Source organism: Acanthochromis polyacanthus, chromosome 4 (genome assembly GCF_021347895.1).
Source record: "Acanthochromis polyacanthus isolate Apoly-LR-REF ecotype Palm Island chromosome 4, KAUST_Apoly_ChrSc, whole genome shotgun sequence".
Classification (NCBI taxonomy): domain Eukaryota; kingdom Metazoa; phylum Chordata; class Actinopteri; family Pomacentridae; genus Acanthochromis; species Acanthochromis polyacanthus.
In genome coordinates this window covers 1,292,008-1,309,288 of record NC_067116.1, presented here as the reverse complement: position 1 = coordinate 1,309,288, position 17,281 = coordinate 1,292,008, and the positions used below count along the sequence as shown (strand labels likewise).

General features: G+C 41.0%; 2 protein-coding genes across 3 annotated transcripts in view; both read left to right on the top strand.

The window, feature by feature from the left end:
• Positions 1-14,642, top strand: part of LOC127533525 (NLR family CARD domain-containing protein 3-like) — a 33,421-nt gene extending 18,779 nt beyond the window's left edge. The window contains exons 8-11 of one of the 2 annotated variants that reach the window (XM_051946727.1): positions 11,440-11,613; positions 11,783-11,956; positions 12,333-12,379; positions 12,530-14,642. In XM_051946727.1, the coding sequence (XP_051802687.1) occupies positions 11,440-11,613; positions 11,783-11,956; positions 12,333-12,379; positions 12,530-13,056 (922 nt within the window). In that variant the 3' untranslated portion in view covers positions 13,057-14,642. The remainder of the gene's footprint in view (positions 1-11,439; positions 11,614-11,782; positions 11,957-12,332; positions 12,380-12,529) is intronic. The other variant, XM_051946726.1, reaches the window with a different exon arrangement.
• Positions 1-17,281, top strand: part of LOC127533520 (NACHT, LRR and PYD domains-containing protein 3-like) — a 137,625-nt gene that overhangs the window by 48,488 nt on the left and 71,856 nt on the right. The gene's annotated exons all lie outside the window — the stretch shown is intronic.

Genomic DNA, 17,281 nt, shown 5'->3' with positions numbered 1-17,281 from the left:
TGTAGCTGTTGCATCCCTCTTACTGACCTGGTCTAAATCATCTTTTATTCGTTCAATTCAACCAGTGTGAACGATGCAGACCCTCCCATTTCTCAGATCAGCGCAACTCAAATGAGCACAATAATGTAATGTGTGAATCAGTGTGAAATCAGCACTTTTAGGAAACAAATCAATTACAGTAATTCAAGTCAGTACAACACTTAACATTAAAAACTTAAAACAGTTAACCCTTAATGAGAAAATTATCTGAAATCAATGAGTATATGATTATATTCTGTGATTATAAAACGATTCCCTTGTAGTGTTAAATCAGCTCCGGCTGTCTAATACAACACTATCACATTCCACATTATATGCGTTTCAATCAGTCTATGATGTATGTTTACTAATTAAATGTTTTATTTTCGGTTGATTCTAGCTTTTACCTGATTCCAAAACCATCCCGGCCTTTTAACATCATGCTGCTCTTTTATTCCCTGCGCTGTGTCGTGCACCATGTCTTGTACGTCAGATGTCGCATCTGATATTTAGGAACAGCAGTTAGGATCTATGACCTTACAAGTACCTCCTTGTGCTGCTAGGAGCAGATCCAGGGCCATTCTATTTTGCAGAGGCACAGTCTTTAATCTCCTGTAACTATTTGTGTTCTGCCCTCATAGCACCGCTACACTCATTCAGATGACTTTTCAGTACTCCAGATAGAGTGTTTGTTTCTTTGTGTGATATGAAAACACCATATGAGGGGAGAATTACACCCCACACCCGCTGGCTCGTGGTGATTTCTCTCTTGGTCCTACTTTGGGTATTATGAAATAAGGCCATTTTAGGAGTTTGTACTGCTCTAATTAACGGGACGAGATAAGCTAAATACACTCTCTGTGGCAGTGGAGCTTGTTTTAACACAACAGGTACCTCAGTGATGCAGCTGCTTTTACCTTGTAGCTCCTTTGGTTGGGGACCCACACCCTTAAAACACAGGGACACATTCTGTAATCCTTGAACCTGAATAGGGGGCAAATATTGATCACAATTCTTCAACGGTGTATCAGCATTTGAGATGGTAACAGAACAGTTGTGAATATTAACATTTAATACTCTGACATCATGTGTTCAGAACCAGGGTTGAACTATTACCAATGCATCCACTAATATGGAAACGGTGTAGGGCTGCAGAACACATGGAGAAATTTCAATCTGAGAGCGACAGCAGTTAGTTTGGACTAGTGCTAATGAAGTTCTATATTTTCTGACTAGGTCAGTGTATTTTTTCACAGATTGGGTTATGATCACATTGGCCCTATTGAATTCAGCAGGCCAGTGTTGTGTGTTGACCTCAGTTACCACCCATTCTGCCATTTCTTGGAACCTAGAAAACTCATTATTTTTAATAGGCAAAGTCGGGGTGTAGCAGTCCTCTGAACCGTTCTCCATCCTTGAACCTATATCATTCCAGTTTATTTTTCTGTAATCAGCTAAAAAAGGAACTGGTGTAAACATAGGAGAGTGCATTGAATTAGCCATGTGTTGACACACCCAGATTATACCTATATTATGTTCATGAGCATAACCTAGCATAAGCTTTACTGCAGAATTCTTCTTGGGTTTGTATTGTAATTGGTCAGGTAATGACACAGAACGCATTACTTTACCGATACGAGCATTTAGAGGAGGTTTTTTTCTGCCTGTGTTGTTAAATCATTTATAATCTATGTAGTTTACTGACTTACTGCAGGATCAAAGTGATGTTTTTCTACTTTACTCAAGCTTTGTCAGTCAAAGTGATCTCTCTCAAATTGAAAGCTCAGCTTTTTTAAAACGTAACATGCCTCTGTTCATATTTTCTTTCAAACAGAACTTATCTGATGGTTTCTTATTTCTGTGGCTCAGTGAGAAATTTACGTCAGCATCAGATCGCGCGTTTCCCAGAGAAACAGGATCAGAACCAGAAATCAGTGTCTTGCATTTAACAATTGCCACCTGTTCTGGCAGAAAAAAAGGCATTGATTAAGTCATTAATCAGCTCATGATGTCTTAATGGCTTTCCACATGAAGTTAAAAATCCTCTCTATTTCTAAAAATGAGCAAAATCATATGCAATCTAGAGTCTGTGTAGATGGTAGAGACCTTGTCCTTGGAGATAACACAGGCCCTGACTAAAGCTAACAACTCTATTGCTTGTGCTGAGGTGTCTGGGGGGAGAGCTCCACCATCTCCCACAGTTATTGACTACAGCATAACCTGTATGACGTGTGACATCAGTGGGTCTGCTGTTTGGCCCCTCTGTGTACAGAATGAGGTCAGAATTAGCTATTGGTGTCTGCATCAAATCTGCACGAGGCGGCGAACCACAGCTGATAACCACTTCACATTCATGATTGTCATCTGAGTCTGTGATTGGAAGGAACAACATTTAGAACAGTGGCTCGCTTTAGAATGATGTGAGGACTGGACCAAATGATGGACTTGTAGCCTGATTTACGTGCAGCGGTTTATGTGTTGTGTGGAAGCTACATTTAGGATATGTATCACTGAGTGTGGTGCATATAGGAAAAAAGTTATGTGTCAAGACCATAGGTGCAGATTTCTCTATCCTTTCTGCAATAGCAGCCACAGATCTTATTCCACCAGGCATACCACATACCACTGTACAGAGCCTAGAAGAGTAATATGCGACTGGGCGATAACGCGACACGTTTTTGCACCATCCCTCCTGAAGCAAATCCCTCAGTGACGTACAGATGAAATGGTTGCGTCTAGTCTTTGCAAACCCACGGTTAGAGCTGCTATCAGAGCAGTTATTTATTCTTCAAAGGCCTTGTGCATGCTTTCAGTCCACTGTACCACAGCAGGAGCATCCTGCAGTGTGGCAGCTCGTCCACCGCAGCGTAATCAGAGATCCAGTGACGACAGCAATTCATCATTCATCTCTTTCTTAGTCTTTGGGGGAGCCATATTGGTCAACAGAGTCAGTCTTTCTGGAGACAGCATGCGTTGGTCTTCATACAACACATGACCCAGCTACTTGACCTTTTGACTGCAAAACTGCAACAGACTGACGACAGTCTGCGTCTGAACATTGTATCTACTTATCAGTGCTGTTAGTTGTTTTTCATCCGCCCCTGTCCACACAGCGACCTTGATGTGGGGCAGAGTGTCTTCACCTTTGTACAGAATTTTCTGAGCTTCTGTCAATTTTAGCTATTTTACAGGCAATGCGCCTAAGCACCGATAATCATACAATTTTCACAAATTACTTGATCAGTCTGTTTTAGAAGACCTGACACTGCATTTACTGCATTTTGATAGTCATCAGGTGGGTTAACAGCAGCAACGCAACAACACTGCAAAACAGGTCTCATAGCAGACACCAATGAAGCACAGCTTGTGGAAAATTTTACAATGGAACTATGGAAAAGTTCACCCTGTTGACATTTTCCTAAGTCCAACAACGCAATGAAACTATTAAGTTATTGTCTCCTACATAAAATCATGATTTATTAAAATAATAATAAGAGAACACCTGACACAATATGAAAAGAGAATTTTAAGTTCAGCTGTTTTTTTTTATTGTTACTGTGACTTTTATTTACTCACAGTTTCTTTGTTGGTGAATCTGAGGCTGTTTCTAAATAGCATGACTGTTTATAACAAATCTGCTTCCATTTACAGCAAGCAGACAAACAAAAGAACACAGATTGCTGGAATGTTTTGTTGATAGCTGGTTTTCATTCATGTTTTTGAAATCATATTGTTGCTTGTTAGATGTTATTTCCCAAAGTCCAGCAATAACGAAAATCACTATATTTGAAGTACAGAGAATACTAGCATGTAATTTACAGAGAAGGTCTCTGCCCATCAACCCAGAGGTGTTCCTGCAGAAATTAGAAAGGAATGTTGAACATCTGTTCTTGCTACTGAAACTGAAATTTGTTCAGAAAATGGTTTCTGTGTGAGTTGTGGGAATACAAGCATTATCTGCTGAACCATCTACTTCAACTGGCATAGTAGGATTTTCAGATGGAGAATTAGAGAGCCTGATGTTTACAGATTGGAGAGTAGGTTCTGAAACTGTTTCTGCCTCCTGTGGCCTTCCTAGCGCCGCGCTGGGGAGGAAACAGACAGAAACGGCCAAGGTCTCTGCTGCAAACTTTTTACAGGTTGAAAACGACAAAAACAAAAATAACAACACTAATTTATTTCTTGGACAACAAGATTATTCAATTCAATTCAATTCAATTTTATTTATATAGCGTCAATTACAGTCAACTCGTCTCAAGACGCTTTACAGAACCCAAATGCCTGACCCCCAGAGCAAGCCCAAAGGCGACAGTGGCAAGGAAAAACACCCTTTTAACAGGGAAGAAACCTCGAGCAGAACCTGGCTCTATATAGGGGGGACCCATCTGCCTGCTGGCCGGGGGGGTTAAGAGGGACAGAGGAGGGCAAGGGGGAGGGATGGGAGAAGAGGGAGGGGTGGGAAAGCAAGGAAAACACAACACACATTTGGATACATGCATGACAGGATATGTGACACAGACAAAGTATAAGCTAACATTGAAAACTGACTCATAGTTTACTCTGATGATGTACGGCTCTGACATTAAACATACTCCATATATAGCTAGCAGTAAAATTCAAACAGTATGTAAGTTAGCATAACAGTATAGTGAAGGCGATGCAGAGTTGACTGGTGGAAAAAGGGAGGTGGAAGCAGAGGGCTGGAGGAAGGTCAGCAGCAGCATCCCACAGTGGACATGGTGGAGACTGGACCAGTTGGTGGAACATCAACCACAGATCTGAAGCATCCAGCTCTGGGACCAGGGACACTCGGAGAAATAGCACAGGGGGAAACAGAGTGAATGTACTGCAATAACGGTATACATATTAAATGTAAAGGTAGATAGAGAAGGGCTCAGTGCGTCAAGAGAAGTCCCCCAGTAGCCTATAGGCCTATAGCAGCATGACGAGGGGCAGAACGAAGGGACGTCCAAGAGGGAGTCAGCTGTGCAAATGAAGACACAAGCCGAACCCCTGTGGGTCACCCAGTCAGCCCCAACTATAAGATTTGTCAAAAAGGAACGCTTTAAGCCTGGTCTTAAAAATAGAGAGGGTGTCTGCCTCCCGAACCCAAACTGGGAGCAGGTTCCACAGGAGAGGAGCTGATAACTGAAGGCTATTATGAAAGCATTATTATATTTCTCCCAACAGACGTGTATAAAACTCACGTATGATACAACGCGCATTTTAAAGAGAGAAAACTACAATTTTTATATATTTTTTACATCAAGACACGCAAACCACATTCTCTTTTTTTTTTTAATCACAACTGACTTCCAAAGCTTAGAAAAAGGAAAATTTAATGTGACTTAAACCATTATATGAGCCAATACTTAAAAGGTAACCTATATTTTTAAAAGAAATAGAGTCAAACAGAAATCATAGGTTAAAATGTCATCCACTAATATATGTAGTTATATAAATATATGAATGTATGTTTTACCCCAAAATTAGAATATTATCAAAACTTAAACTACAAATTCGTAAACACAGCTATTTTCTTGGCCAGGGTTTTTTTATTCGTGTAACTAAGTCAGAAATAAAAACAAGATTTATCTGTGACACTTAATTTGGATTCTCAGCAGATTACTCTCTGTGAGCGATACTGTGACAGTAATAAGGAAGATGATAGCAGGAAGAATTTGTTAGCCTAAACGAATCAACTCCCCCTAGTCATATTAACTGTCATATTCCTCGAGTCACAGGCCGAGGAGGAGGAGTAGCAGCAATCTACCATTCTAGTTTAAAACTGAACCAGAGGCCTAAACCTGATTACAGCTCATTTGAAAATCTCACTCTTAGTCTCTCTCATCCAAATTTGAAAGCTCAGAAACCAGTTTTATTTGTTGTTATATATCGTCCTCCTGCTCCTTATTCTGAGTTTTTATCTCAATTCTCAGACTTTTTATCTGAATTAGTGCTCAGTTCAGACAAAGTTATTATTGTGGGTGACTTTAACATTCATGTTGACGTAGACAGCGACAGCCTTACAACAGCTTTTAATTCATTATTAGACTCAATTGGGTTTTCTCAACATGTAAATAAACCAACTCATAGTTTTAATCACACTCTTGACCTTGTCCTGACTTATGGCATAGAAATTGAAGAGTTAACAGTATTTCCCCAGAACCCTCTTCTTTCTGACCATTTTATGATAACATTTCAATTTAAAGTAAAGGATTGTTTAGCAGCTGAGAACAAATATCATTACAGTAGGTGTTTGTCTGACAATTCAGTATCTAAATTTAAGGAAATATACCCTCACTGTTTACTTCAGCAACATTTACTGATAAATCAGAAGGCAAATATTATTATTTTACCCCCACAGAAGTGGATTATTATGTTAATATTGCTTCAGCCTCACTGCGTACAACTCTTGATAGTGTTGCACCTGTAAAAAAGAAAGTTATATCTCAGAGAAGACTTGCTCCTTGGTATAATTCCAGCTGCGGACTTTAAAGCAGGCATCCCGAAAGCTGGAAAGAAAGTGGTATTCCACTAATTCAGAGGAAGTGTATGTGGCTTGGAAAAATAGTCTAGTAATCTATAAAAAAGCTCTTCGTAATGCCAGGACAACTTATTATTCATCTTTAATAGATGAGAACAAGAACAACCTTAGGTTTCTCTTTAGCACTGTAGCCAGGCTGACAAAGAGTCAGAGCTCTGTTGAACCTTGTATTCCTTTAGCTTTAACCAGTAACGACTTCATGAGCTTCTTTACACAGAAAATAGTTATGATTAGAGATAAAATTAATCTGGCCCTTCCTACAAATGTCACAGATGCTTTTGAATTGGCTGTTAGACCTGATGAATCTTTAGAATTCTTCACTCCTATATGTCTCTCTGAACTAATTTCAACAGTTTCTACATCCAAACCATCAACATGTCTTTTAGATCCTATCCCAACTAGACTCTTCAAGGAGATTTTACCTTTAATTAATTCTTCAATGTTAGATCTGATTAATCTCTCTCTAGTAACAGGCTATGTACCACAGGCTTTTAAGGTTGCTGTCATCAAACCTTTGCTTAAAAAGCCCACTTTAGATCCAGATGTGTTAGCTAACTATAGACCGATATCCAACCTACCATTTCTCTCTAAAATTCTGGAAAGAATAGTTGCAAATCAATTATGTGAACACTTACAAAGGAATAATTAGTTTGAAATGTTTCAGTCAGGCTTCAGAGTGCATCATAGCACAGAAACAGCTCTGGTGAAAGTTACTAATGACCTTCTCATAGCATCAGATAATGGACTAGTCTCTATACTTGTTTTGTTAGATCTTAGTGCAGCGTTTGACACAATCGACCACAAAATTTTATTACAGCGTCTAGAATATTCAATTGGCATTAAAGGGACAGCACTGGACTGTTTTAAATCCTACTTATCAGATAGGTTCCAGTTTGTGCATGTCAGCAATAACTCTTCTGAGCATACTAAAGTTAATCATGGAGTTCCTCAGGGTTCTGTCTTAGGACCGATACTTTTCACATTATACATGCTTCCTTTAGGCAATATTATTAGGAAGCATTGTATTAACTTCCATTGTTATGCAGATGACACACAATTGTATTTATCTATGAAGCCAGATGAAACTGATCAGTTAGCTAGACTGCAAGATTGTCTTAAGGACATTAAAACCTGGATGACTTTTAACTTCCTACTGCTAAATTCAGACAAAACTGAAGTCATTGTATTTGGCCCCAAACATCTTAGAAACTCGCTTTCAAAGCAAATAGTTACTCTGGATGGCATCACATTGGCCTCCAGTACTACTGTGAGGAATCTTGGAGTTATTTTTGACCAGGACATGTCCTTTAACTCACACATAAAGCAAGTCTGTAGGACTTCCTTTTTTCACCTGCGTAATATTGTAAAAATCAGGAACATTCTGTCTCAGAGTGATGCAGAAAAATTAGTTCATGCTTTTGTTACTTCCAGGCTTGACTATTGCAATTCCTTATTATCGGGTTGTCCAAATAGTTCTCTCAAACATCTACAGTTGATCCAAAACGCTGCTGCGAGAGTACTGACAGGAGTTAGCAAAAGAGATCATATTTCCCCTATACTTGCTTCTCTTCACTGGCTTCCTGTTAAATCCAGAATAGAATTTAAAATCCTTCTTCTGACATATAAAGCTCTTAATAACCAATCTCCATCATATCTTAAAGATCTGATAGTACCTTATTATCCTAGTAGAACTCTTCGCTCTCAAACTGCAGGCTTACTTGTTGTTCCTAGAATTTCTAAAAGTAGAATGGGAGGCAGAGCCTTCAGTTATCAGGCTCCTCTCCTGTGGAACCTGCTCCCAGTTTGGGTTCTGGAGGCAGACACCCTCTCTATTTTTAAGACCAGGCTTAAAACGTTCCTTTTTGACAGATCTTATAGTTGGGGCTGACTGGGTGACCCACAGGGGTTCGGCTTGTGTCTTCATTGCACAGCTGACTCCCTCTTGGACGTCCCTTCGTTCTGCCTCTAGTCATGCTGCTATAGGCCTATAGGCTGCTGGGGGACTTCTCTTGACGCACTGAGCCCTTCTCTATCTACCTTTACATTTAATATGTATACCGTTATTGCAGTACATTCACTCTGTTTCCCCCTGTGCTATTTCTCCGAGTGTCCCTGGTCCCAGAGCTGGATGCTTCAGATCTGTGGTTGATGTTCCACCAACTGGTCCAGTCTCCACCATGTCCACTGTGGGATGCTGCTGCTGGCCTTCCTCCAGCCCTCTGCTTCCAATTCCCCTTTTCCACCAGTCAACTCTGCATTGCCTTCACTATACTGTTATGCTAACTTACATACTGTTTGAATTTTACTGCTAGCTATATATGGAGTATGTTTAATGTCAGAGCCGTACATCATCAGAGTAAACTATGAGTCAGTTTTCAATGTTAGCTTATACTTTGTCTGTGTCACATATCCTGTCATGCATGTATCCAAATGTGTGTTGTGTTTTCCTTGCTTTCCCACCCCTCCCTCTTCTCCCATCCCTCCCCCTTGCCCTCCTCTGTCCCTCTCAACCCGCCCGGCCAGCAGGCAGATGGGTCCCCCCTATATAGAGCCGGGTTCTGCTCGAGGTTTCTTCCCTGTTAAAAGGGTGTTTTCCTGCCACTGTCGCCTTTGGGCTGCTCTGGGAGTTCATATGGGTTCTGTAAAGCGTCTTGAGACGAGTTGACTGTAATTGACGCTATATAAATAAAATTGAATTGAATTGAATTGAATTGATACCTCAACAAATTTAACATGAAATTTAGACATGAAAACCAGCAACGAAAGTACCCTCAAAGTTTGATTGAATTCTGACTTTTCTATTTTGAGGAAGAGCACCAGTCTTGACACTGACAAACCTGTCTTGGCTAAACAGAACCTGGCCACTCATATCTGAAGTGATGAGCCATTAATCTGCAGTAATTTGATGGCATTTAAATCATTCAGTCGTATTCACACCGCTTGTCACTGCCATTCTTAGCACCTCTTTCCTCTGCGTAGTCAAACCAGATCTTCACACATTCACACATGTATGCAAGATCCCACTGTGGATCACCAAAACACGGATTTAGCTTTGATGCAGCAAAATCAAGCTTCTCTGAATCAAAAGAACCAACATATGGCCATTCCTCTTTAGTCCATTTACGGTATGTTTCAGAGTGAGGATCATTAACAGGACCACTATGTGTGGATGCATCTGTTTTACTTTTGGATGTAGAAATATTCTTTTTCTGTGTGTTTTTGGAGCTTTGAGGCGTGTCATCTATCTTGGACTGTGAAGCACCCATGGTTATCGGCACTCATGCACACACACCAGCAAGAATGGAAACAAACAATAGACGGATACACATTCCTCTCAACTGCAGCTGAGCTCCTGTGAGTGTGATCATGAATGGAGTTTCCTCAAACTTAACGTGGATTTTCAAGTTTTGGATCTGAGTATCACCCTTCAATGTATTGAATTTGTAGGTCTGCGCATGACCTAGCTCAGGCACAATATTCCTCTGAGTCTTAAAACCCCGCCGAACCAAAGGCTGGACACCCCCTCAACCTAATGCACTACACTGCGTCTTTACGCAACGGACATGCTTTGTGCCCTACACTGCTCAATATAGCAGCGGACAAGCACCTGCACTACACTGCTTTACGCAGCGGACATGCTTATAGGGTGTCCCCTAAGGTCGAGTCTACCCTTCCCTGAAAGGCGACCCAGGTATCCCACTCGATCCTAACGCACTACACTGACTCTTTCAGCAGCGGACATGCTTTGTAGAATTTAGCACTGGTCAAATGACCCCAAAAAGTCCGGATCAGAAATTTAGCACTGATCTGAGACCCCTAAAATCCGAAAAGACATCTAACTGAAAACCACATGCGTACTGCGCCGGACTTGCCTCATGAGCCGACTAGCATTTAATGTCCAAATTGGCTATCTGACGATCACAGGTGTAATATTACTAAATTTGGTTAGAAATTTTTAACAGGTACATAATCTCACCAAACTCAGACATGGCAGGTTGCCAAATGTATTAAAATTTGCACACTTACCAGTCTTTGTTGTGTGGAGATCCTGTTCGTGACGCCAATTTGTTAGAGAATTTCTGCGATGTCAGGTGAGGAAACACCGGAGGCGAACTCAGGAACACTCAGATGACTGATGTAGAGAAAAATGCTTTACTGAATTCAGGAGAATTGACATAACAAGTGCATTGTCAGTATCAACTCTGAGGAGTCTCTCTGTCCTTGCAGGCTTTAAACTGTCTGAAAGAGAAAAGAGGCAGATCTAACCTTGTTATTGTTGCTATATCAGCAAATAGTTGTCTGTCTGAGCAGTTGGTGTGCTTCTGTGTGTCTTCAATTGGAATCAAGGGATGACCTTCTGTATGTTGGTTCAAAATGACCTATTACCTACAATTTTTCCTTAACAACACACACCTCACTGTTCAGAACTACAAACAATATAAAATACTGAGGTCAATCACAATGTCAGCTCTTTCCTCATAGAATTCAAACAGACAAATATAATGCATGACTAGTGTTTTTACACATTTTTTTTACCGTTACTCTGATGATACGTCAGAACAATGTTGTGAAGAGAAAGAAACAGGAAATTCAGCATCACAAAAACATCAGAAGAAGAAACACGCTCTCCACAAAATAAAAGCGGAACAGACCACAAGGGTGGCGCTGCAGAACTACAATGTCTTGTTAACACATAAAAACAATACTGGATTGGAGAATATTAATGCAGTTTATCAGACATTTACACTGCTTACTGCTGCTGTATTCTGGACATAGTGGGATGTATTTGTTGTTAAATTCACTGCTGTCTTTTCAACAGGACAGAAAATACTGTACTTAATGTTTTACTTCTTTTCTTGTCTTTGTCTCTTCAGACTGAGTGGCTGTAATCTGTCAGAGAGAAGCTGTGGAGCTCTGTCCTCAGTCCTCAGCTCCCAGTCCTCCAGTGTGACAGAGCTGGACCTGACTAACAACAACCTGCAGGATTCAGGAGTGGAGAGTCTTTCTGCTGGACTGGAGAGTCCACACTGTAAACTGGAAGCTCTCAGGTCAGGACTCACACTTTGAAAGTGAAAGAAAATGAAAGATTGATTCTTTATTTGCTTCAGATGCATCAAATCTGCAGCAAAATGTATCTGAAAGACAAAAAGAAAACAAAGAGTGAGAAACATCCAGCCAAGTGTTGTCCATCAGGTTTGTGTTGTTTTGTGTGTGCAGGCTGTCAGGCTGTCTGCTCACAGAGGAAGGCTGTGCTTCTCTGGCCTCAGCTCTGAGCTTCAAGACCTCAAATCTGAGAGAGCTGGACCTGAGCTACAACCATCCAGGAGAGTCAGGAGAGAAGATGCTGAGAGCTAAAGTGGAGGATCCACACTGTAGACTGGAAACTCTCAGGTACAGACAGACACTCTCAGGAAGCTTTTAGCCTACCTTAACACAAAGAGTGGAAGCAGAAGAACACTGTTAGCTCAGCTACACACCATGACTGAAGGGAAGAGGAAACTGTTAGCGTAGCTTAGCACATGGACATGACAGACAGGGAACCTTTTAGCCTAGCTCCAGGAAACATCAATGAGTAAAGCTGAATAATGAGTGTAAACTGAGCTGGAACGTGACGAGCACAGGACAGGACTTTAGAGATGCTGCATTCAGGTGTCTGTGTCTCCATGTTGGACTGGTCCTTTATCAGTGGAACAGTGTGAGAGCCATGTAACGTCCATGTGTGCTGCTGAAAGAGTCTCTGCTGCTCTGACCGTCCTCCTCCTTTCAGGGTGACGCCTGCTGGAGTCCGATGGTTGACACCAGGTCCATGGAGGTGTAAGTGTGTTTGAATGGATTGATGGAAACAAAGCAGCACATTCAAGCATCTTCAAAGTGTCACATCTCTGAGGTCATCATCAAAGCTTTAATACTGATCACATGATCCATCAATAACTGCAGCTGTGTTGTGTTTGTTCTCTCCATCAGATTCCTGTCGACTCACAGTCGACACAAACACAGTAAACAGAAAACTCAAACTGTCTGACAACAACAGGAAGGTGACATTAGTGGAGGAGGATCAGTGGTATCCTGATCATCCAGACAGGTTTGAATACTGGGAACAGCTGCTGTGTGGAACTGGTCTGACTGGTCGCTGTTACTGGGAGGTGGAGTGGAGAGGAGGGGTTGAAATATCAGTGAGTTACAGAGGAATCAGAAGGAAAGGAGTCAGTGATGACTGTTGGTTTGGACATAATGATCAGTCCTGGAGTCTGATCTGCTCTGATCGTCATGGTTACTCTGTCAGACACAATAACATTCTAACACCCATCAGGTCCTCCTCAGTCTCTCACAGAGTTTCAGTTTATGTGGACGTTCCTGCTGGAACTCTGTCCTTCTACAGAGTCTCCTCTGACTCTCTGATCCTCCTCCACACCTTCAACACCACATTCACTGAAACTCTCTGTCCTGGATTTAGGTTCTGGTTCTCTGGTTCCTCAGTGTTTCTGTGCTGAGTTCAGTCTCCAGAGTCTCCTCCTGTCAGAGAAACAGTGTTGAACAGATAGTTGAGTCTCTCCATGACTCTGTCCCTCACAAACATGTTTTCACATTAATGGATTAAATCTAATCTTCTTCCTCTTCAAAGATGAAGTTGTGATTCTTCCAGGAGCCAAATGTGGTGTTTGCGTCTTTTTCCAGTCAAATGTTGAGAGTGAAAATCAGGATGTGGTGTTCCTCTGACGCTCACTTGAACTAAAAGCATTTGAGCTGCACAAAGTGTGAAATGAGAGAGGAAGCAGTGAATCTACAAACTGCTGACAGACTTTCACACATTATTGTCCAGAGAAAATCAGGTTTTTGTGTGCAAACAACTGTGCAAACTCTGTTTTATAATCTAATATTGTTATTGTATTCATTTGTTCCTTTTTTCTTTTTAGAACAAACAGACATTTAAAATCTTTTCCTGTAAAAACATCTGATGATTATTTAGCTCACAGAGTTTTAAAACCTTCACAAAGCAAACAGAAATCACACAAACATCCAGTTAACACGACGTGTTTTAATCTGAATATTCTTTCTATTCAGACATTCTAGTTTCTTTTCTGCACTTTAGTCTTGAAGCAATGAGGACAAACCTACATTATTATTAAATCTCTCTTTTTATCCAACAGGAAATCTAAATTCTTCCACATATTTTAGACTTTCTCTCTAAAAACAGGACAAAAGAAGCTGCAGAACTACAGAAATATGAATGTAAAAGCTGAATCAGTCTGAAAACTAAACACAAAACTAATCTGCAGCGTTTAGTTCTGATAAATAATCAGTTTTTTACAGATTTCTGGTGCTTGGTGGACTGAAGGAACGGCGCCTCCTGCTGGAGTCTCAGCAACAAGAATTAAATCACATGTTCTGAAAATGAGTGAAATGATTCTTAGTTTGAACAGGAATAGAATAAAAGAGCAGGATTTCATGTTTTTTCTCAGTGTGTCGACCTCTTCTACCAACAAAAATCACATTAAAACATGAGAGAAGCAGTTTTTGTGTTTTAAATTCATAAATATTTTGAAGAGAAGGTTCTGAATAAACTGTGGTTAGAAGAAACATTTTAGCCGCTAACGTCCACGATATTAAAGATTACAAACATCTGCATCACCTGTAATGTTAACAAACACACAGATCAATATTTACATATATATCAGAGATGTTAAATATTTATCTCTATATACCGACCAGCCCCCCCCCTGCCTACCATCCTGCCCTTGGAATGAATAGTTTTGTTGAGCAGCCTTTGAACTGATCTCTGGTCTGTTCTGATGTTGGACTTGTTTGTTCCTCAGAGCTGCATCAGACTGTTCTGGACACTTTGTCTTGTCCTGTTAGTTCACTTCCTCCTGTTTCATCAGTTTCTTTGTTCAGTTTATCCAGTTTCAGGTTGTTTTTTTGTATGTTTCCTCTTTTGAACTTCGTTGTTTGTTTTTGCAGTCGCAGCAGTTTTGTTTGTTTCTGGAATGAGTTTGGTTTATTTTCTCCTCAGTCCAGTTTGAACATTTCTGTATTGATTTAGTTCCTGCTTTGTTTAATAAAGTCCTTTTGAATCCTCGCTAGTGTCCACCAGTTCTGCCCCCATGACGTCTAAATCAAAGGGTCAGAGGACGTGGTGGTGATCTGGTGATTATTAGGGTCCGAGCACCGAGGGTGCGAAGGACAGGCGGTGCCAGGGCACCGACTGTCCAAGGCACCAGCGGTGCCAAGGACCCTATTGAAACCCTAGGGTTTATTAGGGTCCGAGCACCAACGGTGCCGAAGGACCCTATTGGAACCTTAGGGTTTTTTATTATTATTATTATTATTATTATTATTCTGCCAAAACAACTGCATTTTTCAGGGCCTGAACATGCTCGAAAAGTCATGAAAATTTGCACACACATCAGAACTGGCGAAAAATTTCATATTTTTTAGGGCATGTGGAGGTGTGTGGCAAAATGGCTCCATAGCGCCCCCTACAAAATTTTAAAAAGTGGTATTAGGCCAAATATTTTTTAGGGCATGTGGAGGTGTGTGGCAAAATGGCTCCATAGCGCCCCCTACAAAATTTTAAAAAGTGGTATTAGGCCAACTCGGAGGGAATTTGGCCGAGAGCTAAAAAATTTGGGAGGCATATGCAGCACATCAGGAAACACAAAAAAGTCAATCACAGCCATGCTCTACACCCAACAGGAAGTGCGCCATCATGCGTTAACTGTACAAAATCTATGATGAACTCCTCCTAGGGGAAAAGTCTGAGCGATCTGAAATTTTGCCAGTACATACAGCAGACCTTCCTGAGAAAAAGTTATCAAAATCTTCCTCCATAGTTAAAGGGTGTGGTCATGGCGGCCTGTCGAAATTTGATCCTTCGCCATGAAACAGGAAATGCTGTCTAACTCTCCTGAACATGCTCCGATCTGAATGAAACTTTACATGTATGATCACAGACCTGCCTCGATGACATCCATACAGCAAGATTCATTCACAGTCACAGCGCCACCTTGTGGTATCAAGAATTTGACATTTTTTAGACTTTCATGTACTATTCTTAGCCTGGTGCTCAGATTCACCTCAGATGTTGTGACATAAGCCTGAACACATTGATGATGAAGCACAGAAAAAATGGTGACGTGTGATGAAAAGGCGTGTCTGTGGCGGGACGGCAAAGTTTGATGTTTCGCCATGAAAATTGAAGTGTTCATATCTCAGCTGCAAAGGATCCTATCTGCCCCAAACTTCATGTGCTGGACACCAGAACCAGTTTGAGGACATCCACACTGAAAAATTTAAAAAAAAGTCATAGCGCCACCTCTTGGTAACAAGCAGTTTAGAAATTACATTTGCACACATCATTGCTCCAAACTTTGTCATATCATTCTGAAAATTGGTCAGCTAATTCTTCACCCCCAGACAATACCACAGTGTGAAGATTTTGATATTTGATGAAATGCTGTTGCCGTGGCAACGCGTTGTTTTTGTGACAAACAAAGTACTTTTTGACAGGCTTAGAATGTTCAACAGCTCACCAAAATTTACACACACATCACAGTCGTCTCAAGGAATAACACTGTATGCATCTCTGCAGGGCATGTGCTATAGCGCCCCCTGCAGTATGTTTAATAAACAGCCCCGGCAGCACATTTCACATACATCCACAAAATTTGGGAGGCCTATAGAGCACACCAGGACACACAAAAAAGCCTCTTGGAGCCATCCCCTAAACTCAACAGGAAGTCCGCCATTTTGAATTAAGTGGATAAAATTTCTGTATTTTTTTCATTTTTGAGAGCGAACTCCTCCTCGGGGTTAAGGTCTAGAGAGCTGAAATTTTGCCAGGATATACAACACGATGTTATGATCAAAAGTTATTAAAAGATTCTTGCAGAGTCAAAGGGTGTGGACATGGCGACCTCCAGAATTTTGATGGTTCGCCATGAAACATCAAGTGCTACCTAACTATCCTCTGCATGCTCCAATCTACCTCAGACCTCACATGATTAAACACAGTCCTGTCCTGATCACATTTATTGGCCAAAATACATTCACAGCATCTACCATAGCGCCCCCTAAAAGAATTTAAAAAATAGCCTCCACACAGACTTTCACCTATGACTATGAAATTTGGCATGCATATGTAGCACATCAGTGCAAGCAAAAAAGTCTCTTGGAGTCATTCTCTAAACACAACAGAAAGTCAGCCATTTTGAATTAAATGTCAGATTTTTGGTGTTTTTGGTCATTTTCAACAATTCATTTGTCACTGGCAATAACTCCAAAACACCTGAATTTGGGAAAATATATAAGAAACGCCTTCAGGTTGCATATTTGCGAAAATTGTTCACAAAACTCAAAGGGCATGGCCATGGCGGCCAACTGAACTTTAATGTTACGCCATGAAGCAGGACGTCTTGTGTAAATCCCCTGTACATGCTGTAATCGACCTCAAACTTTACATGTTTGATCAGAGTCCAGGCCTGATGAGTTTCATAGACCACTATACAGTCACAGACATAGTGCCACCTGGTGGATGGACACAAAGTGCTGCAAAAATAGTCTGTACATGCTCCAATCTGTCTGAAATTTGACCTGAGTGCTCAGAATCCAGTCCTCGTTACATCCATGAGCCTAAATGCACTTTGTCGCAGCATTGCCTGGTGGACATGCCTGGGGTCGCGGACCAGCAAGGATGCGAGGACCCGTCCAACGCTGCTC